Raw genomic sequence first — 23,618 nt, 5'->3', positions numbered from 1 at the left:
CTTATAGGGAGAGACAATCATGATTCAACCTCACAATCTCATAATCATCCATTTCTTATTTTATCTAGGCTAGTTCTTTTCATCTTATAAGTTAATATTTTCATAACTCAAATTTATCTAGGCTAATTTTTTACAAAAATATATATAATGTGTTATGAATGATAATGATAATTTAATTTTAAAGACATAATATGATATAAATTTAATTTAAGGAGATGATAGAAGATAAGTAAAAATATAAATATAAAATATAAAGATATAATATGGTACGCAATTTATCCATTTAATTTTTCTAAAAAATTAATAAAAGTTGAAATTAATAGCAAAAAGAAATAATATTTGTAGATAACTTCTAGTAGAAACTTTCCCTCAAAAAATATATGCATCCACTACAAAATTTTATAGTATTAATTCATTATCCGTTTTTAATTTGGATTTAATAGGTATACAGTATCACCAAATCATTTATCATTCATATGTTAATTATCATTAACTTTTAAACAAAAATAATACAAATTAATGGGACGATGTGCCAACATTTTAAAAAGCTCTACACTAATAATATATAAATTTCAAAACTTTCAATCATTATTGACTTTTTAAACAAGTAATATAGATCTTTATAGATCTTTATACTGGACACTACACAAATATTACATTCTATTATTTAAGGTGAAAATTTATGATAGGTTTTCGAGATTCATTTACTGAGATTAAAATTTGGTGATGTAATCACAAAATTCAAAGTTTAGGGATTTGGTGAAAAATGATTTTTAAAGTTCATGACCTCAATTATATTTAAAAAAAATTTAGGACCTACTTAAAAAGTTACATCTAGCTTGTGGGAAATTTAACCAAATACTTCAGAAAACTCACACTGTACCTCTCTCTCAGCTGGTCCACTAGTTTTTATATAGATGGAAAAACAAATTAGGCTTTGCCTAAATAAGATCATATGAGTAAGCGAAAATGTGATTATTTATTTTTTTTAATAAAAAATAAGTAAAAATCTAGACGAGTAAATATTTTTGTGTGTCACTATCTTTATATAATATTGGAGGAATAGAATTTTTATACCATTTTTCTATGCCTAACCCATTATTATCAATAAGATTTAGATAAATATGTATCAAATAAATATTAAATTAATTTTTTAAGTTGATACCATTACATGTGATAATATTTGATTGATTGATAATAGAAGAATGAAGTTATTTTGACATAGATGATTTTTAATGCAGGTTTAATTTCATCAATAATGTCTTCAGATTCTCTTGCTGAATTGCTGTGGATGGTTCAATTTCAAGTCATCATATTTTTATGGATAATAAAGTCACAACCATGCAACATCAAGTCGATGTTATGTACTTGAACAATGTTTATTTGCACAACATGATTATGCTTACGAATTAAGTCTAATGGATCATATAGTCAAGAACTCCTGATCCTAATAATGATTACCTTAAATTGTTAACAAATATGTTTGCTCGTTCTTCTGATGATTTTTAATCAGAACTTGGAGGGTTCTTCTTATGGCAAAATCTTTTGGCATTCGTACTGTTATTTGAAGCTTAATTTATGGTATACTATTTTTAGCCATTAAATCCATCTGTTTTTTCTTATTCAGAAGCCTAAATCCATATGTTTCAAAATCAGAATAATAATATAGATCGGCATTTCCTTTATCTTAATTAATGGTGATAGGCACTTGGTACTTGCCTACCTTTATGATTTCAAATATTCAGGTTTTATAAATTTTATTTTATGAAATTAGAATATTTTATATTGAATGTATTTTATATTGTATTTTTTATTGAGTGTCCTATAATTATAATTATTTATTTTATTATAATATTCAACTTAAGGTGGAAAGAGCAGTTAATATGTTGGTGGTGGTTAGATATGATTATATGGTTTTTTTTGTATAAATTAAAAAGTGTCAAGGACAAAATAGGAAAATAAAATTAAATCAGGATGGTACGTACACCATGTTTTGCCTTTATATATAGTATAAAAGATATGATTAATATGTTGGTGGTGGTTATATATGATTATGTGAATTTTTGTAAAAATTAAAGAGTTTAAGGGCAAAATAGGAAAGTGAATTTACATCATGGTAGTTATATCATGTTTTCTTTTTATATAAAGTATAGATATAGATGTACAAATTTTGTAAAACTAGTGCATGAAGATTTTAGGTCAACATGTGGTATATTAAACCAACTTATTTACTCTTTTATTTAGCTCATGAAAGAATATTATAGTTGATTAATGATAATTTCTCAATATTTTGTATGAGAGCTAATAGTTCGATAGCTCAACCGTGTGTTGAAGCAAGAAGTGACTGATAGATTCACGAATAACCCTTGTGTCAAAAGTCTTTTCGAAGAGAGGTCAATATGACATGTTCGATTAATGACAAGACAAGTCAATAGCGGAACAACTAGATAGAAGTTGAGTTCTAATGTATTTGGTACTCAAAAATGAAAAATAACTCAATGGTAGGGGAAGATGTTAAGTATTCTAAATGTAAAAAAGAAGTATAAGTGAATGAGTTGAAAACATATAACTGAACGAACCTATAAACCTAATCCTTTAGGGTTTATTTGGAAGTTGAATTTTGAATGGGAAGAAAGTAAAAGAAAAGGTTTGAGAGTTATCTCATGACAGTATATTTTATGACTCTCAAAACTTCTATTTTTTTTCATTCCCCTCTAAAATTCAACTCTCAAACTATTCCTCACAATTTTAGATAAAACATGGTGTCAAACTCATCTATATATTTCTTTAAAAGATTCAAGAATGCTACAATTCATAAATGAACATAGACTTATGGTAATCTAAAGTCGAATAACTATGAGCACTTGTTCAAAAAGATGAGGGAATGATTTGTATTCATATAGTTAATCTCATAATTGGTACATTTATGTTCACTAGCTATTGGAATGCAAATCTCTCTTTATTTATAACACATTCAAAACCAAGGATATTCATTTCGAATCCATAAACTTAATGTTGGTCGAAGGAGTTCTTTCTTGCAGTTGCCAAAACGGTTTTGTCAGCTACTATGAAATATGCTGCTCCAGCCACTACAAACATAATAATATTGTAGCTAGTTAAATAAATAGGGGACTATAACTAAAAATAACTCTACCACATCACATCACTATGATGGAAACTAAGTCTTGTATCGTCAAATATAGTATAAATATTCGTTTAATTACTATTCTTGTTGTCGATTTGTTTTAAGATGAAACCTTAAAACCTCGAAGATGAGTAAACAAACTAACCTGTGGATATTATGAGAGCTTGAGCAGTGGGATTGAGGTTGGCTCTTGCCCAAGGCCACATTCTTACACTAGCCAGCTGCATATATATTAACCACAATACCAATAAGTTATGCACCAAATATTAAGAAGTGTATAAGTAAAGTGCAATTTTTTTTTGTCCAAAAATTTGAATGAGTGAAAGAAAAATGAATATACTTACTGTTGGAATAGCAGTGGCAACAGCAGCAACAACAGCTGCTTTAGCTCCTGCTACAACACCCTCTGTTTATACACATTAAATTTTTTATCATAGTATATTATGCTTCAACATTATGATGGTGTTTCAATATAACAATTATTATAAGGTTTTGCATGTCATAGAAAATTATACATTACCATGAGAACTGCGCTTGGCTAAGGCCATTTTTTGATCCATAGAAGGCGAGCTAGCCCTCTCAAGAGGAGAATTGGCAGCATCATTTCCCTTAGCCATTTTCAGAGATTTAATTTATCTACTATATGAATAACTTTATAGGTATATTTAGATTATGTGAGGTTGGGGTTGGTAGCATATTTATATTATGAATTGATGAGAAAAGAGATAAAGGTGGAAACCATGTATGAGAAGTTTGATGGTTTTGTATGAAACCCACCGTCTTTGGACACTTGTTTTCATTTGGGCTTCTGTAGTGGTCGGTTGTTGCTCTTCCCAAAATAGTGTCTTGTTTTCAAAGACTTGTAAATTTGGACAACAAATAATCATAAGAATCAATTTGGAATTTGATTCATACCATGATCCTCCATGATGCAATAAATTGTGATATCTATCCATGAATAGAGTAAAGTATTAAATTAGTATTATTCACTATTTATTTAAATTATTTTTTAGAACTCAGTAATGATTGAAAATGAATAGTAGATAATATCGTGATAACATAAAAAATTCTTATACTGTAAATCCTTTTCTCATAATAAACTCGGAGGGAAAAAATATGATTTTCTAATTCTTACATTTAATTTAAAATTATATAAAAATCCGAACTCTTAAAAATATGTTTTATCACTTGTCATCATTCTTATTCAATATTTAATTTAAAATTGTCAATTTCATATTCTTTTCAAGACTTGTGATTTTATTTAGTTTGATAGTTCTTGCACCCAATTAATTGAACTCAAATTAATAATTGAACTCGTTAAATATATATGTATATATAGGCATGTATAAATTATTTTTAATTTTGCACATATTAAATATATAAATATATGCCTAATATATTTATATTAATATATGAATATAATTAATTATAGAACCTATGTTAAATATATGAAATATTTATTATAAATTTTAATATACTTTTTATATTAATATATTATATAAGAAACTAATATTTTCCTATAAATTGATTTAAAAGCCTTATTTCAATTTATATACATACAAATCTATATGGATATCAACATCTATCATTCAAGATTAGCTCTGTAGAAAGAGGAGCTTGCGTGAGATTTTAGCTTCATGCCTCTGCCACGTGGCCCAATCTATTCTAGTATGTACTCATGCACTTTGCCGATTCTATATATTTTAGGAATTTAGGAAAATTGTCTTTTTTATATCACCTTATTTAATAGGTATATGTAGTATAGTGTAGAATAAGTTTATGGATTTCATATAAAGATAACTTATATGTTTTTTTTATAATAATATATTAATCATTAATGATTTTATGAAACAAAAATAATGCAAATAAACAATAAATGGTGCAAGTGAATATATAAAAAAAATTATATTGTCAAATATATAACTATTTAACTGGAAATAATTATATGAATATGTAAATGAAAGTCATCCCAACATTATATTTAAAGTATTTTAAATATGAGCTTAATTTTGATGTATTACTATTAACAAGTTTTTTACGGTACTAATTAAATCGTATACCATATCATATATGATTTTTAAGTTGACTAGTTTCAGAGATAACGATAATTATATGGTACTTTTTTTAGTTTCTGATATGTATTCTTGCATGTGAGACAATTTTGTTTGAGTCGGGAATATCTATAGATATGTTGGGCTAATTCTACCAACAAATATTTTTCTATCTACATGACTCAAACCCGAGATATTTCTTAAGAGAAATCAAGCATATATTACTTGATTTAACCCTCATTGGTTAATAATAGGGTATATATGATTGATTGATATACAAACAGTAAAACTTTGAAAAGTTAAAACAAATAAGGAAATATTATTTTAATGTTTTGCTAATAGATCAATCAATTATCAAATTATGAAGACAATAATTATATATATATTTCATTGATTACTCAATCATAAACTATAATATGCTTTTATTTATTATCATAATTCTTTTACCATGATAATAAGAGTGAGGGAATAATTTTAAGTTTACTATACACCACAACCAAATCCTTAAAACTATGGGCATTGCTCACTCTGGCTCGTTCATAATCCAATTAATTAACCACTTTAGCTAGCTTAGCATTGTTGCACCTTTTTTAAAGGTGCATTGGATGCGTTCCACAGCTTCTGTTACACTTGCTACAATGCAACACGTGCCCTTCCTCAACCTGCAAATAAAAATCACAAACTCTATCCACACATGATTTTAATTTATTTCTTAATAAAAAATTAAAATCAAGAAATTTAGTTTTTCCTAGTATTCTATTACTATACTCTTCAATATGTGAGAAAGCCCTAACTCATGAATCACACGCCTCATTGAGGAAATTACCACCCAATAGCTATTTTTTTTATTTTTTTGTTAAATGACTAACCAACAAAATATTGGTCTATTCGTATAAGATTCTATTAAATATTTATGATGATCAAAATGTCAACTATTTGATTTATATGAACATATTTATTAGGAGACAACTACAAATTTTGAAAGTGACTAGTTCCTTATACAAAATTGTGAGAAATACCTTTGGTAATATGAGTAAAATAACTTATTAAAAAGACAAATGAGAGTTTTTTTTCTCCACTTTTTCATGTTTTTTTATTTATTTTCTAATCATTATTGGATACTAATAGAGTAATAGCTTTCTTTGGAAAAAATTTGCACCAGAAAACATGGATGGGACTTCAGCCAAGGATAAAGAGTAATAGCTTTCTTAAGTCAGTGAACAAATAGTGTGTGTTTTTGTTCAAAAAAGTGAAGGTAATACCTACCTTGGATGTGACTTCAGCCAAAGATAAAGATCAAACATGAGAAAAAAACTATCAAATCATATACTTTGATATTGGGTTATATATGATATGATGGCCCAAACATAATTAAGCTTTTTCACACAATTCTGTGCAGCTTCTTGGTAATTATTTTGTGAAAGTTGAGATATTATTTGCAATTGGACACATTATAGCATTACCCTGCAACCTCAAAGTCATAAGCATGAAGCAATATTCAAAAATATTTAAACTAATATTACATGATATTATATTATTAATTCATGAAAAATTATGTTTACATAATCACTAAGAAAAATATATTTAATATATCAAATTGGAATATTAAAAAACATTTTATATCATGTGTAATAAGCATATATGTCATTTGATATTTTCAAATCCTTTCAATTTTCTTTCAAAACATACAACTAAAAGATCACCCAATTTTCTATTATCTTTCTTTCTTCTATTTTCTTTATTCTCATTTTTTTTATGAAGCAAACAAAGCCATAAACTCCTCACTCCCTCCACTGAAAGACATAACCTCTGAGAAAAGGAAGAAATAAAAGTAAAAAGGAAATGAGAAAAAAAAAAGTCATTTGAGTACTTAACTATTTCAACACATAAAAAAACATGTTACAGCTCATTGATGTTTAAAGAAGTGTATAAAAATTACCATGATAAAAGCTGATTCTTGCTCATTAGTGCTGTACTCCATTACAATGCAAATCTAAATGGTGGCTTATGCTGTGTTCCTTTTAGTGATATATGTGACAAAAGTTACCACTTAAATGAGTTTGAAATTAGAAACTTCTCCTTTATGAAGAGAGAAAGCTCTATATTCCAATAACACAATTTCTTCTTGTTATTTTCCTTTATCTTTATCTAAAAAGTTAAGTGTAAGACTTTGTTTTACATTAAAAAAAAAATCATGATTCAAAGTCTCTATCTCTATCTCTTTGTATATTTGTATACTTGCTAGTTTATTATTTAATATTCTGTTGTCATAATCATGTAAAAATGGAAACATTTTTTCTTGAAAATACTTAAAGACTATTATTCATTGTTATTCGGGCTAGCATAGAAGAGAGTACCACAAAAACCTTTGGGTTGTCATCCATATGCACAGAATCACAGTAAATGAATATGATTTATTGATACTTTAGATAAGAAAATGATTCCTTAGTTTTTTATTGGCTTTCTTTATTCTTGTTGTTAAGATCTAAATTATTGCTACTGTATCATTTTTTTCACTGTATTCAAGATAGTCCACTCAGCTTAGAGTATCCTTTTGTTCCCTTCTCTAACCTCATCATTACTGTCAGTAACACAATTCCCAAATCTTCTCCATTTTCATTAGTACCACTACTTAATTAACTTATTCCTACACATTCATCACCCCTTATTTGGGAAAGTGCACTTTAAATATCCTACTTATCCCGATTTTAAAATCTATATGTTGACAGTATAAAGTTTTTATATAATCAGGTATTATTTATTATTAATTTATATTACTTTTGTTTGAAAGTCAATGATAATTAATATTAATGATGAATGATTCACTAACAGTATAAAAAACACTTACACTATCAATGTATACATATTAAATCATGAATTTTATTATACAATATTGTTAAGAATTCCACATTTTGTCCAATAAGAAACTTAAATATGTTATTTAAATAATAAAACTTTTTCACCTAAAAAGACTAATTTTTTAAGTTAAACTCTAGAGTTAAGTCCTGACCCATACATTTTACATTCTACAATAAAGAAATAAAAAAGGAGTGCAGAAAACCTTCCTTCTTTCTTTCTTTATTTTCTTTGTTCGGTGGAAAGGACATGTAAATGCGCAAGATATGAAATAGGCATACAAGGAAAAAGGGATATGATATTATATTGTTAAAATAAAGTGATCTCCCACTTTTAATTCATGCAATTTTCTCATGAATGATCAGAAGTGTAATTATTGTCATCACATGAGACTTCATAAGCTTTCATGAGAATCACATTAGAACAATCATGGGATCCTACTTTTTTTCACCTACAAATTCTCAACTAGTAATATAGTGGTGGAGACATAATATAACAATATAAGCAAATGTAATTAGTTCAAGCATAGTGCCTTGATCATACATTAATTTCTAATTATTTATCTAATCATTACAAAAAAAAAGGGAAAAGGAAACAAGGAAAGAGCCATTAATTTCTTCTATGGCACACATATTTTTCCTAAAAATTATTTACATTTCACAGTTAGAAGTATTCAAAACTATGAGTAAGCTGAAATGGTTGATCCCTATCTTTTTTGCTTAGTTTTGGTATCAAAACCCTACTAGTTCTAACCTTGTTCATATCATTAGGGACCTCAGGGGGCTTAACCGATCTAATTAGAGCCCAATTTACACCTTTGAAGAACTCATGCCTTTTGATCTCAACAGAACCCATGCAACTACCAATTCTCTTATTTGGATTCTTCACTAAAAGCTTGCTTATAAGGTCTTGAACTTTCACCATCTCTTCATACTCCTTGCTGCTACTAACTGCTATTCTAGGAAAAGCCAATGGTTGCTTGAGAATGTTTATCAGTGTTTTCTCATTATTTTCACCTTTGAATGGTGTTCTTCCATTTAACATTTCATACAAGAACACACCAAATGTCCACCAATCCACTGCACTCCCATGCCCTTGTCCCAAAATCACTTCTGGTGCTAAATACTCATGTGTCCCTACAAATGACTTGGACCTAGCATCAATAGGTTCAGCAACTAGCTCTGGATCAAGTTCTTGGTCTTCAATAGTAACATTTTCTCTTATAACTGTTGTCACTGTTGGTTTCTTTTTCTTGCCTAAAAGACATGATATCACAGGCTGCATGGGGGCAGTGCAAGAAGGTGTAGATCTCTTTATGCTCTTGATACTTCTCTCTGACCTGGTTTTACTCCTTAGTAGCTTTGGAACAACGTCACATTTGAGAGAAAGATCAAAATCTGAAAGCATAATGTGACCATCTTCCCTTACCAGCACATTCTCTGGCTTCAAATCCCTATACACTATGCCCATCATATGGAGATACTCTAAGGCCAAAAGTGTCTCAGCTGCATAAAACCTGTGTTTTTATTTTTCCAATTTTACCACATTGTAAGTAACTTGAAATAATAATAATATATAATATTTTAAATATATAGCAACATTTTCATCAAGGGTAAAAAAATTAACTTAAGAAAACCTTAATAGAGTAGATTAATAATTTAATCAAAATACCCTTTTGGACATATAATATAGAAGAAGTACATCTCAAGTTCTAAATTAACAACATATAAATATCAAAGCAACATTGAATATTATGTCATTAACTAATGGACTAATAATTTAATCAAATACCTATTTTTGTGCATGAATTGTTTGGAGTTATTAATATTGAATAACTAAAAGAAAGGTTGTAAGTTTAAGTCTCACTAAATTTAAAATAAATAAAATTATAAGGTAATTTAATGATTAGAGAGAATGAGTAGAGCAAAGTAGGTAGAAGATTCGAGCTCGCGTATAACAAAGGTAGAAAAATGTATAACAAAGGTAGAAAAATGGGAAGCATGGGAAAAGTTGCTTACTTAGCGGAAGCAAGGGTAAAGCGCTTCCCTGGTTGGCGGTGGCGTGCAGCATATAAGTCACCACCGGGACAGAACTCCATAAGGAAACAAGAGTAATGAGAAGCATCAAACTCAGTATACAAAGTTGGCAAGAAAGGATGATCAAGCATACCCAAAATCTCTTTCTCCATTTCAGCTCTATGCAACTTATTCCTTATAGCAAGTGCTTCTCTATCCACCACTTTCATGGCATAGAAGCACTGTGGTAACCCTACCACTGGGTTCCTTATTTGACAAAGGTAAACGTTCCCTATGTCGCCGCTACCCAGCCGCCGCAGGAGGCGGAAGTGCTCCAGTCCAAGGTGGCCCTTGTCGAGGCGGAGCCGCTGCATGGCCTCCCATGCAACTTGGTTTGCCTTGTGTGGCTTGGTGTTGGTGTCTGTGGTGGAGGAATAGACGGAGACTGAGCTTCGGCGGCGGCGGCTGCTGAAGCTGAGGTTGCTCATCCAGCTCCGGCTTGATTCTGGGACGGTGATGGAGGAGGAACTGCTGTCATAGTCGGCTTCACGTTCATATATGGCGGTGGCCATGGTGAGTGCAGAATAACATGTATTTGAGTTTTTTTGGGTGTGTGTGTGGGTTTCACATTGAGTTGTGAAGTAGGGGTTTTATATGGCAATGGTATGCTAGCTAGCACATGCTTGATGTAACATCACGAATAGAGATCACATGTTCTATTTCTTGTATTTAAATTAAAGAATGTCATGTAATTAAAAATAAAAAATATTTTTTTATATTATTTAATAAAATATATAGGAGGACAAATTTTTAAGATATATAATTCTTGTTTGAACCTGAGGTGGAATGAAACACCAACAAATTACTCATAGTCCAAATTTAGAAGGCACATACAAGAAAAATAAGTGAAAAATAGTTGTATCTCTCAAAATCCATTAAAAATTATAATAACATTTCAAAATTATTATTGTGATGTGAAATATTTATTGGAATATGTATTGATAAATATTTTAATTATGGTTTGGTAGTTATTTTTTGTATTATTAGGTTTTGTCATCCACATTGGAGTTTGTTATGATTTTAATTCAAAGTTATGGGATATTCTCCATGTTATCTAAATTGCTTGGGAGAACAACATTAAGAAACTTAAAGTTGAAACAGTTTTTTACGGACTGTCAATTGCTTAGCAAACAAGGTAATGATACCAACTAGAAATGTGGTATCAACAGCGTTTCGTTTCATTCTCTGTTACATACTAATAACATATACATACTAATAACATATTGTCACATGACTAGAAAGAATTTAAAACGAAAATAACAAAAAATAATATTATAATTGATTCGGAACAAAAATTATTTGTCCCTAGCTGCCATAATCTTGAGTTGGGTATAGTAGTATAGTGAGTAGTGATTTGGCTAGGGTGTCTTTGCCTTAGTATGATGTAATTTTCCTTTTTTCTTTTGTTTGGGCTTTTATTCCTTTCCTTTAAGAAATTGACATTGGAAGGAATATTTCATCGAATGAGAGGCTACAAGGCACAACAAGCATGTTGATCCTAGAAAATTTGTGAAAAGCAGAATACTAGAATAGTGAAGGTTCCTTAAAAATGGTTTCTTTTTTATGTGGCAAGCAATATATGCTTGGGATTAATGAATATTTAGATTGTATGCTGAGCCATGGAAAATACTTTGTGGGTCGTTTTAATCTTTTTCTTCTTGTTTCAAATGAACTTTTCTTTGGCAAGGAGTGGTGGAAAGAGGGTATCAAAGTATATATATATTTTTTGGATAGTTTCTCACGTTCTTGTGCAAAGGATTGTATAAAATGAGACAACAAAAAGGTATATGAACTCTAAAACTTTTGGTGTTGTTTTTGTTTTGAGGCATGCTCAGTGATCAGCCAGCTGCTGACGAACCCACTAGGCCTTGTTCTTTCAAAAGTGGTTTCTAAAAGGATTCCCTCCACTATTCTATTCCATTTTGTTAGATCATAATATATTCTTTAGTAAGTTATCTTCTCCGACCACTGAAAATATGACACATGTTATGTTTTTTTAGTTTCTATAAATATTTTTATAAAAAATGATTAAATATAATGCATATTATAATTTTATTGGTTAAAGGGGATAACTTATCTTATAGTATCATGAGATACTTTATTCTCTGCTTATATATCAAATATATTATGTATCCCATATATGTCACCTACTAAGTTACGTTTCACAAGGGTACCTTGGAAATAAGGGTAGGGATCGGATTTTATTTTAATTTCTTTTTAAATTTTAGATATAGTAAAGATCTTATCATGTACCATTTTAATATTGTTGTTATTTTTTTAAGGAGTATTTCATATTTTTTACTTATTATAAAAATAAAAATAAAATTACTCATCCCTTTCTTGTGTCTTTCAAACATAAATACCCTAAGAAAAATAGTAAATGTTATACATTGATAAAGTTAATTCATCATGCACATGCATATGGGAGAGTCTATACTACATATGCTAGTACATATTTTTTCTAAAGATGAATGATATTGGACTAGAGCCACCGTTTCAACTGTTGAATTGAGAACTTTTGCAAATAGTAATGGAGACAGTACCCATAAAAAATGGATTCAAGAACTAGCTGGAAAACCACTAGAGTTTTCAAATAGAATAAATATAGAGCCTTAGAATATATAAAATGAAACTACGAAACTATGAGAAAATGGATGTGCACATACGGATATACACTTCGCCTTATAAAAGAAATAATGATGTATCACTTTTTTAAATTTCATACACCGTTGTTATATGATCTACTTGGTCTTATAAACTTAATTAGTTGACTAATTCACAAACTCATTTTGGGATTTGGTCATGGCGTAAGAAGTTTGTTAATTATATGTCTAAAATATACTTTTATGTTTACACACTTTCTTATTGGCAACATGATCTCGCAAAGATAAAAAAAATATGCTTCTCTACTTTCTTTTCTCAAAAATATAAGACTACTAAAATCCTTATTTTAAACCTCTAAAATTATTGTTCAATGCTAATATTCTTTCTTTAAAATAATACCATTTAATTTTTTTGGGTACACATGATACCATACCATTTAATTTGGGCTTTCTAAAAGGCATTATCTTATTATTTTATTTCCAAAAACTATTTTGGTCAAATTATTAATATTGCTTACTTTTGGTAGCTTTAAAATATTTATCTTAACTATATATATATAAGGTTGCTTGCCCCACCACTCCCTCACATGCTTCCTGAATCTATTCCTGACTGATGAGTGTAAATTATCATTTATATCTTAATTATTGCATTGATAGAATATTAAATGCATGATATTTCCTTGTTGAATTAGTGATACTGAAATAGAACCTGAAATATATAGTATTACATCTCATTCTATTAATAGAAAGACAAATAATTGTTTTTCTTCATATTTTCAAAGATATATATGAAGATTAAACTATACTTTCAATCTCTAAAATTTATAATTATTTTTAAATTAGTTTCTTTTTAAAATTTAATCTCAACAATTAAATAAAAGTTTTAACTCTTAAGAATTCATCTTATTTGCAATATTATACCACGAATCAAAGACATTTTTTGCTTCATGATTTTGAAGATTGTCTTTTTATGCCAATGTATTTATTTAATAAAATGAACCTTTTAAAAGTGGATGGTCAAAAGCAACCGCTCTTTGTGTTTAAAGCTTGTGAATACCGCATATCAAAAACTTTTTCCATTTTTTTATATTTTCGGTAGCAATGCAGAAAGCAGAAGCAACATGCAAACTACATCGTAAACTATGCCAATGATGTTTCCTCACTCCTTCTTTGATCAACTTAATTTTCAGCATACCCTCAATGAAATTAAATTGTTACCAATTATTCCGTGACAAAGAGGAATAAGGATGCACGAAGAACCCGTGCCTTAAATTGAATTCACCACCTTAATTTGAAAATGAGATATAGGAAGGTAACAAGTAGTACTAACATTAATATTAAAGCTTATGTGTCTGTATATGAATGTATATGTAATTATTAGACATATAGTACAACTTAGTCATCTTAATTTATGGTATTCTTGCCATGCATGTGAATCAATTATCCTTCTAGGTAGGGGACCTGGGTTGGTCACTTTATTTCGGGTCCATACCCGCGCCCACATTAGAAATGTGACATATATGTAGGTACTTACGTGAAAACTATCTATTACTTGGACAAGTTAATTAATTGTGTTTGTGTTAGAACTTAAACATACGAGGAGAACTTAATATAAAAGACTAATTCATTGAGTTTGTTATTCAACTCAATATGAAACTCTTAATATTGTCGTCCCCTTTAAGGGTCGACGTCTACAACGACTTTCACTCTATCGACATTGATCCGATAGCATTTTCTCCTTTAAGGGTCTCTTTACTCACCTATTGTTAGGATTTAAACACATGAGGATAGTCTAACCGAAAAGACTAGCCTATTAGGTGGGAGAATCTCATCATAACTTAAGTACCACATTGAGTTTGTTATTCTACTCAACTTAGACTCTTAATATTTTGTTCAATTGTCCATGAATCTTAAAACTCTAGCTTTTTTGAAGAAACTTTAAACTTTAGCTTTCACGGGAAATTTCAATATGATCGATCTATATTTTAACCTAATGTTTGTATTCCATTATAATATTTGCAAAGGCGTGAAGACATCATATATATTCCACACTTTTTCAAACTTTATACACCAGTCAACAAAGATTATCTTCTCATCGGTTCCTATACAGAAGAACAAGTTGTCATGGATCCCATTTCATGATGCTGATCTTGTGGACCCATATGGAGTTTTGTTTTCTTTCCTTTTTCCACTTTTAAATTAATGAGCACTGATCACAAGAATATGAACTTAGTCATCTGTAAGAACAATTCAAGTACAACTTATTGCACACAAAAATTGATGAAATGGAGTAATTTAAATTGAACAAGATATTAGATATACATATACATTTGGATGTATGTGTTAAACCAGATCCTGTTTCCCATGTCATTGGATTTGTGACTATAGAATACTCTTTGAATTAATTCTAGCTTCTTGAATTTCATATATAAGCCAATAATTCTAATGGTTCTAGTGTTTGTATATGTACATAAATAATTTCTTGTTCAATTTTTTTTTCCATTTATCGACTTTTATCTACAAGATCTTGTCGTTTGGTTAGACCCAACATAAATTGCAGTGGTGCAGATTGGCAAATAAATAGGAAGACTCAGTGCTCCATATTTGATCCATAACATTCTTCTCCCCAAACCTTCAAAAGTACCATCAACTATACCCACCAACCTTCCTCATTTCTATTTGTTTGTATGCTAAAAGGAGAAGAATCTAATAACAACCAAACCTTAGTTTTATTAGGTGGGATCGACTTTAACCGAAAAAAGCTGTAAAAATATATTGGAACAATATAAACAAAAATAAACTTGGTGCTAATTGAATTGAATTATAAATAATGAACCAGCTTATCCATAACATTAAAGGAAAAAGAAAGGGTTCAGAAAAATATAAAGATGGCCTAAGGTCTAACTATTATCATTTTTTTACTACTCTAAGCTTTGAAGTGTGCTTGTACGTATACTGTATATGTACATTGAAATGTACCACTAGTCTCAGCAATATGGATAATGAATTGGCAGAATGTGTGGTCACATTACAATGACAAGAATTGTTAAGAGCAAACAGAAAAGGACACAAAAACAAGAAACATAAACATAAACATCTTTCAGAGTATCAGTGTTCCACTCCTACAATAATCTACAGCATATATACACTGACTCAATAAAACGTGGCCAATCTGGTAACTCTGCATATATGAAGAAAGAGCAGAAATAAAAATGTGAAGTTGCGATTATAATAATTATAAAAATGTATAAGAATGATATAATATATGAGAAGCATAAAATTCAGTGAAAAGTGGACCAAACATAGAAGGACACGTACGGATGAAAATATCAGAAAAACAGGAGTGTTACTCTAATGCGATCTTGATTTGTTATTGTCTCAGACATATCATCATGGGCATGGGGTCCAAAGACAACTATTTTGTTTCATGTTTTAATGTTTGTGTTTAAGTTCAATGTTTTTAAATTGCATATACCCAACTCCCTTATGTTTCTCGATAGTATGGTTGCCGCTCTAAATATGTGTCGTTCCGAATCTTCATATTTGACCTAGTACAATACATAGGATTAACATCAAACAAAACAAATATAAGGAATAATACTCATTACAGACTCATTCGCACATAAATTAAGAACCTGATATCAAATTTTGCATTCGCTTTTCCTCTTCAATAATGTTTGAGCCAACCGATACATCACTTGCATGATACAGGCTTAGAATATTGCAAAATAACTATAATGAAAAAACACTGAAACCGACACCATCCTCCTGGGCCTGTGTGTTAAGTGTCTCAGCATCAATGGGCTCAAAAGCCCAACAAGTGACTTATATAGTTATATTCCTTCCTAATAAGTGTAAGAGTTGTAAATTTGTAACCAAAAGTAACAGAAAGATAAAAGGAGAGAAAACTAGTCACTGAAATGAATTTCTGAGTTGTATGAGGAGGATTCATTCACTTGTTTCATCCACTGTACATTTCATTGAAAATTGATTATATCACGTTATTAATAGTTTAAAATATCTTATTTAAGGCGCCATTTTCATTTGATTCTTTAACCGGGCCCATAGAACAATATTAATTATTTAAACAACAAAAAAGTTCAAGTGCACGAAGAAAGCAACCGTATTGACATTTTGCTTTGCTTTAAACTTGTACGATATATAATATACACATATATAGTACTGAGAAAAAAATGCATATATACACTCACACTATACACATTTTATATATAATTAATATATTATATTTATTTTTATATTTAATCATCATTGACTTTTAAAAAATATATATAAATGTTAAATAATTTAATAACTATAAATAAATCTTTACTCTAAGTCTCTAACAATGCATATGTATTAACTCTACACTAATATGAATTTGATTTGTTTATATCTTTATAAAAAGTTAAGAGTTAGGTGTAACTTATCCATAAATCTGACAGCAATATAATCTAAGTAAATAGTATAGTCCGCTATTAAGTCTTTAAATAAACTCTCAAACCTCTAAATAAAATATTTAATATCATCAATTAAATTATATTTTCTTATATTAAAATTTCATATATAATATTTTAATCATAACATAATTATCAACATGTAATATGATTAAATAGATTGATTTATTAGAATAGATAAGTTTTTAGACATCTAAACCTATAGGCAAATCCAAGCTACCCTATCCATTTATTTAATATGACTTGATTATGAAATGATCAAAATATAGGCTGATTTCATTAGATTTGTTGTTGACTTCGAATTCAAAATTTAGCTCAAATAAATATGTAAGGTCTAGTAAGAGACAAGTTCCACCTATCTCGTGATCCTCATTACTCATGTTTATAAATAAATATTAAATTACGTACAAATTAACATATCTTTTGCTTAAAATAGATGATGCATTTCATTTAACAACCAATTAATTAGTACAATTTCATATTTTTAAGCATATTTTTTCTAGTTATTTAAGATGCTACTGCACAATTATTTATTCTTGTGTATAACATTTAATATATTATTGATTATGTAATATTTTTAAGTAAATATATATATATATATATATAATTAATAAAATTACACATATATATCATTTTATATGTTAAATAACATATTTAAATAATATTTAAAAGATTTTATCTAAAATAAGTATATATTATATTTAATTTAATCGATAAGGTGAATTCATATTAAAAAAACTAGTGCACTTGACAATTAGAATTGAGTTAGTGTTTGAGGAAATTAAAAAAATAAATAAACAGAACAAATTAGATCTCAACCCTCCCATGATCACTTACATCTAAATCTATAATATTTAAAAATGTTTGGCCCGACTATAGCGATAAAATCTGTTACTAAAATCAAATATAACGAAACGCTGTTGTAGCAGTAGCAAGTAGCAATGTGAGTGTTATCTTGACTCAAAGTCAAAGGCACAAAACAACATCAGCATCATCATAATTCATAAGTCCAAGGTTCTGAGTTTGTTCAGAATATATATGGATCTGTATTCTCTCACTCTCGCTCATTCATCTCTACCATTCTCTCCATGTTTTAATTATAATTAATTATTACTTTTCTCTTCTGTTCGATTTATTTCATCTCTAAGCTTTATAAAATGGGGATCGAGGATGCTTCCAATAACAACAATAGTACTCTAGTGGTGTTGAATGTGTACGATCTCAACCCTATTAACAATTACATGTATTGCTTTGGAGTTGGAATCTATCACTCCGGTATTCAAGGTATATCCCTTTACATCACATTCTCAACTATTTTTTTTGTTTATTATTTTCAATTTACTTTCTTATTTTCATCTTTATGTTTCAATTTGACTTATACTGCCATCTTTATATATTGTTTTCTTTTATTAGGGTAGAATTATGGGCCTACATTATGGTTGTGACTAATAATAGATAAAAAATATGTATGCACCTATATTGTCTTTATTCATATTTAATATTTAATCATCGACTCTTAAATGAAAACAACAAATGAATGGTAGGTGATACAGTGTATTACATTTTTTTAAGGATTTTAACTCTGTACTATACAACAATCAAGTGGTAGATTAGGTTTATGATCATTACTTCATAATAAGAGCTACAATTTTCAATTTTAAGACAATATTTGACATTATAAACAACTTGTTAGCATCAAATTCATTTTATAACAAATATTTGATGCATTGGGGATTCTTCAAAAGCCATCCTTAGGAGACATTATGTGTTGACATATATTGTTTGTGAGACCAATAATCACGTAGATCAACTGGTGGGGTTGTTCTAACTTAACCAGAAGTCTCGAGTTCGAGTCTTTAATGCAGTTGTGTTAAATATTTGGTCCTTATGTTATTTGAGCTCTTCTGAATAAGCATGCCATTGTTTGGAGACACTCCTTGATGCTTAATCAGAAGAGAAAATTTTACATACTTGGTGATTTAGGTTGATGTTCTATGTTGTTCCGGTTGCTATTGTTAATCTGGTGAAGCTGTGGTTCTTTTTTTCCTGAACAGTGCATGGTAGGGAGTATGGATTTGGAGCTCATGAGTTCCCAGCTAGTGGAGTTTTTGAAGTGGAGCCAAGGACCTGCCCTGGATTTATATATAGATCTTCCTTCACATTAGGCCAAACAAACATGAGTCCTTCCGAGTTCCGGACATTTATTGAGAAAATGGCTTGCGAGTATCACGGGGATACCTATCACCTTATATCTAAGAACTGCAATCATTTTGCGGATGATCTCTCATTGAGATTGACCGCAAAACAAATCCCAGGTTGGGTGAATCGGCTTGCTAAGCTAGGTAATTAATGTTAAAGGAAATGATTTATGAGCTTAATTTTCACAACTCTATATATCTGTTTATTTCATATTTATCTTATGATTCCTTATTATGAACTTGCCAGTTATTGCTTTCTGCTTCATCTATATCACTTTAGCAAGTGAGAGACATGTCTAACATCAATCTTCTGAGTTCTGTGACTTCTGTCTACCCAACATTATTGGTTTATGAAGTTTAGTGTCATTATAGGACACAAACTTTTCTGAGTTCTTACAAATTTACTTGAGCAGAAAGGGGAAGAAAAATATATTATCTATCACAAAAATAAAACTTTTATTGTTGTTACTCAATATTTGAATTGAGTTCGCGACAATTGCAGAAAACATAACCTGTTAATCATGTCATGTTTTGGTGCTGTTTATAGCATTACATCTCTCTCTCTCTCTTTATGTTCAGGGATGAAAATTACTTTCTCTAAAAATATCAAACAACCATTGTTATTGTGTCCTCCGACAAGAAAATAGTCATTTGTAATTTTGTCCTTCTACCTCTGCCGTACTTTTTATGTTGTATGCTCTCTATTCCCGCAGACTATGCAGACACAACTTTGACGAAAACACGATAAGCAAATTCTAAGCTCAACCTTTTGGTCAAATTTTCAGGTGCTTTGTGCAGCTGTCTACTTCCTGAAAGTCTTCAAGTAACAAGAGTTAAACGGCTACCTGAATATCATGAATACTCAGGTGTGTATTTTTTATTGTTCCTTAATTTTTCCCAAGCAACATGTATCCTGATGCATACTGCTTTTCCAACTTGTTAATATACCTAGCCATTAAAGAGGACTTGGGTTTAAATGGTTTATAATAGAAAGAACACAAAAATGGTGTCTGACCCAAGTAAGTGTGTAACCCACCGTAGGAAAAGGCTTTGTTTTGTTGTTGTAAATATATATGACCTTCTGTGTTGAATGTTTGCAGAAGATGAATTTGCTGAATCTCATTCAACCGCGACAGCGGAGGATTCAACAGAAAATGGAGAGCTAGAAAAACTCATTCTACCACTATCTGGTGATGTTATTTTCGTTAAAGATGCCCGAGTAAAATGAAGGTGATTTGTGAGTTGGGAATACACTGGCTGTATTTGGCTTGAATATTTATCCATTTTGATTTGCAATGATTCTTTTTTCTGAAAAATTCTCATTCTTCCATGGCTTTCTACATTCTCTTTGGTTCCATTGAGATTCAACTTTGAAGAGAAAAAAACTCAATTCTTCTGTGATCTCTCAAAAGGATTAGTCTTTGACAGAAAATGCTTTAATTGAAAATTAGTGGATGATATGCAAATTTGATCTAAAGAGATAAAATTCACAAATCTTGAAATATACTATGTAAAATAATTTGATGATGGATTTACTTAATACTATTCTACCAACCTCCAAAATTCATTTTTAAATTCCAAATGAATAATAAATGATTGGACTAGTCTTAAGTTTGACTTCTAAATCATGTCTTGTTTTTTATTGAAGCCACTTGTATTATTTTTGCAAGAGTAGACTGAATCTTTTCATATCATTACTCTTACTGTCTATGCAAGAAAATACTGATTCCTATAATAAATTTATGCCAATGCCGGCAAAAGACTTAGTCAAATGAAACCTGTAAATCATTTACAAAAGAACAATGCCATGACTGAATTATGAACATGAAGATATTCCATAACAACACCAGGTAATGTTTAAAAAAAGACACACATAAGGGATAGTAATAGGAAAATAAAAGAAAAGAAAGAAATAACTTTATAATATATAATTTCTCTACTGAAAAATTTAGAACTAGTTACCAATTTATACAATTGAATAAACAATGTATTCAGATTTCAGAACCAAAAATAGGAAGATCCTCAAGCAGAATCAACTTAGAGCTATCTACCTGCCAGATAAAACAGTGGTTCCTCCCATTGAGTAAGCAGATATATTATTATCTCCATGACTAGACAAAGAGGTCAATAACCTTGCCAGATTATTATTATCTGTTGCAGGATCTTCATCCACAGATAACAAATCAACAAGAATCATTCTAGTATCAGGTGGCAAATCCAACCTAGCACGCCCTTCAAGCATATCAACAACTTGTGCCATGCTAGGCCTCAATCTTGGCCTCTCTTGTATGCACCACAAAGCAACATACACCAATTTTTTCACTTCACTTTCATCAACATCCCCTATCTCTATTAGCCTATGATCCACAATTTCCATAAACTTGCCTTCTCTAACTTTCTCATTCACAATCTTTGGAAAAAACTGCCATTTTTTCTTAGACTTATCCTTTGGATCTTCTACCCTTGACACATTCCTTCTCCCTCCAATTATCTCCAACAGAACCATCCCATAGCTATAGATATCAGTTTTCTCAGAAACTCCCATCTCTAAGAGCCACTCAGGTGCTAAATACCCCCTTGTTCCTCTAATGTTAGTCATAACTCTGCTCACATCTTTTCCAACAAGCTTCGAGAGACCGAAATCAGAAACAAGTGCTCTATAACTCTCATCTAAAAGTATATTTTCTGGCTTCACATCAAGGTGTAAGATTCTTGATCTACAATCATGTTGAAGGTAACTAAGTCCCTTAGCAACATCAATTGCCACTCTATACCTCAAATTCCATGGCAAGCACCCACCAACACGCCTATTAGTTAAATCATTTGAAGGAAAAATCCAACAATCCAAAGAACCATTTGGAACATACTCATAAACAAGGTACCTAGGAGCTGAAGGAGCATTGCAATAACCATATAGTCTCACAAGGTTAACATGTTGAACACCAGCAATAGCTGCAACTTCTGATCTGAACTCTCTTTCACCCCTTTCTTCACCATCAATTCTTTTCACAGCTACTGAAGTACCATCTTTCAGAATTCCTTTGAAGACTGAAGCAGATGACCCTTTTCCTATAAGTGCTTGAAACCCATTTGTTGCTTCTTCAAGCTCCTTGTATCGAAACTTTGTTGGAACACCAGCAATTTTTCTTAGGAAACTGTACTCTATTCTAAGTTCTCTGCCTTCTGATCTCAACCTTGACTCCATCAAATTCCTCCTAGTTTTGTAACGTTGTCTGATTAACACACATGAAAACACAGCAAGGATTACAGCAACATCAGCACCAAGAATGAGGAAGAAGGCCTTAGACAACTTCAATGAAACACGAGCAACTATGATAACTATGAACAGTATAATCACTGACACAGCAGCAATAGTGATCACTTTTCTGTCCTCCATCAAAAGTTCATTTTTCTTATTCTTCTTTGTTTCAAGATTTAGATGTAACTAAATGATAAATGGTTCTCTTATGCCTTTTTCCATCTTGTACTCTGACATATCCAGAGTTGAGAAGAGGTTAGTTGAATTTATGATTTTACAAACAAAAAAAAGTAACTCGCATTTAAATACTTATTTTAGTCCTTCATATTTTCTGATTTACCAATTTAGTCTTTTAAAAAAAATTAAAAAATGGCTCCCAAAAATTTCAAGTGGGTCAAATTAATCATTTTTGACATAAATTAATCTCTACCAAGTGTTATAAAACATGCTAAAAATGACTAATTTGGTTTACATTTGAAATTTTGGGGACATTTAGGTCTTTTCTTTTTTCGAGTTAGTAAATTAATAAGGTCGAAAAATATAATGACTAAATGAGTATTTGCTCGAATATAATTCAACTTGCATTTAATATATTTAATTAATTTCACTGATGGGAACCTCTCCGCATGTTTAATACAGATAAAAGATGAGATATTGGTTTTTTTAATAAGTGGGATATTCGGTAGTTTTTACTAAATGAACAACGTTGTTTTTTTGGTCCAAATATACATTGTTTTTTTGCTCATATATAGATTCTAGAGGAATATATGTGAGTTTAAAATTTATGTATTGTTAGTGTAAAAAAATTTATACTATTGATATATCATTCACTGTTGATTTATATTACTTTTGTATGAGAGTCAATAGTAGTTAACATATGAATAATAGATTATTGATTGTCATTGTAAAAAATACTTACATTGTTAGTATATACATATTAAATCTTATAATAAATTTATTCATATTATACCCAAGAA

The 23,618-nt window shown here is 29.8% G+C and overlaps 4 protein-coding genes across 5 annotated transcripts; 1 reads left to right on the top strand and 3 right to left on the bottom strand.

Annotated features, from left to right (window-relative positions):
- LOC109354314 (early nodulin-93-like) lies at window positions 2,873–3,812 on the bottom strand. Its single transcript, XM_019596723.1, has 4 exons — window positions 3,666–3,812; window positions 3,490–3,551; window positions 3,291–3,366; window positions 2,873–3,089 (listed from the first exon to the last, which is right to left on the bottom strand). Exons 1-4 carry the CDS (start codon window positions 3,760–3,762, stop codon window positions 3,010–3,012), a joined length of 315 nt encoding a protein of 104 aa, XP_019452268.1. The 5' UTR covers window positions 3,763–3,812; the 3' UTR covers window positions 2,873–3,009.
- LOC109354292 (protein kinase PINOID 2-like) lies at window positions 8,546–10,706 on the bottom strand. Its single transcript, XM_019596692.1, has 2 exons — window positions 10,071–10,706; window positions 8,546–9,568 (listed from the first exon to the last, which is right to left on the bottom strand). The coding sequence occupies exons 1-2, from the start codon at window positions 10,637–10,639 to the stop codon at window positions 8,716–8,718; spliced, it is 1,422 nt and encodes a 473-aa protein (XP_019452237.1). The 5' UTR covers window positions 10,640–10,706; the 3' UTR covers window positions 8,546–8,715.
- On the top strand, window positions 18,215–20,718 carry LOC109354300 (deSI-like protein At4g17486). Of its 2 annotated transcripts, none has more exons than XM_019596712.1 (4): window positions 18,215–18,468; window positions 19,239–19,526; window positions 20,168–20,248; window positions 20,486–20,718. In XM_019596712.1, the coding sequence occupies exons 1-4, from the start codon at window positions 18,342–18,344 to the stop codon at window positions 20,608–20,610; spliced, it is 621 nt and encodes a 206-aa protein (XP_019452257.1). In that variant the 5' UTR covers window positions 18,215–18,341; the 3' UTR covers window positions 20,611–20,718. The 2 variants fall into 2 exon arrangements, with proteins under 2 accessions (XP_019452257.1, XP_019452249.1); XM_019596704.1 differs by having other exon boundaries at window positions 20,483–20,718.
- On the bottom strand, window positions 21,146–22,880 carry LOC109354288 (probable receptor-like protein kinase At5g20050). The gene has a single exon (XM_019596679.1). The coding sequence runs from the start codon at window positions 22,777–22,779 to the stop codon at window positions 21,430–21,432; it is 1,350 nt and encodes a 449-aa protein (XP_019452224.1). The 5' UTR covers window positions 22,780–22,880; the 3' UTR covers window positions 21,146–21,429.

This window comes from Lupinus angustifolius, chromosome LG01 (assembly GCF_001865875.1).
Source record: "Lupinus angustifolius cultivar Tanjil chromosome LG01, LupAngTanjil_v1.0, whole genome shotgun sequence".
NCBI lineage: Eukaryota > Viridiplantae > Streptophyta > Magnoliopsida > Fabales > Fabaceae > Lupinus > Lupinus angustifolius.
The sequence above is the reverse complement of the archived record's forward strand: the minus strand, read 5'-3'. Positions and strand labels throughout refer to the sequence as shown.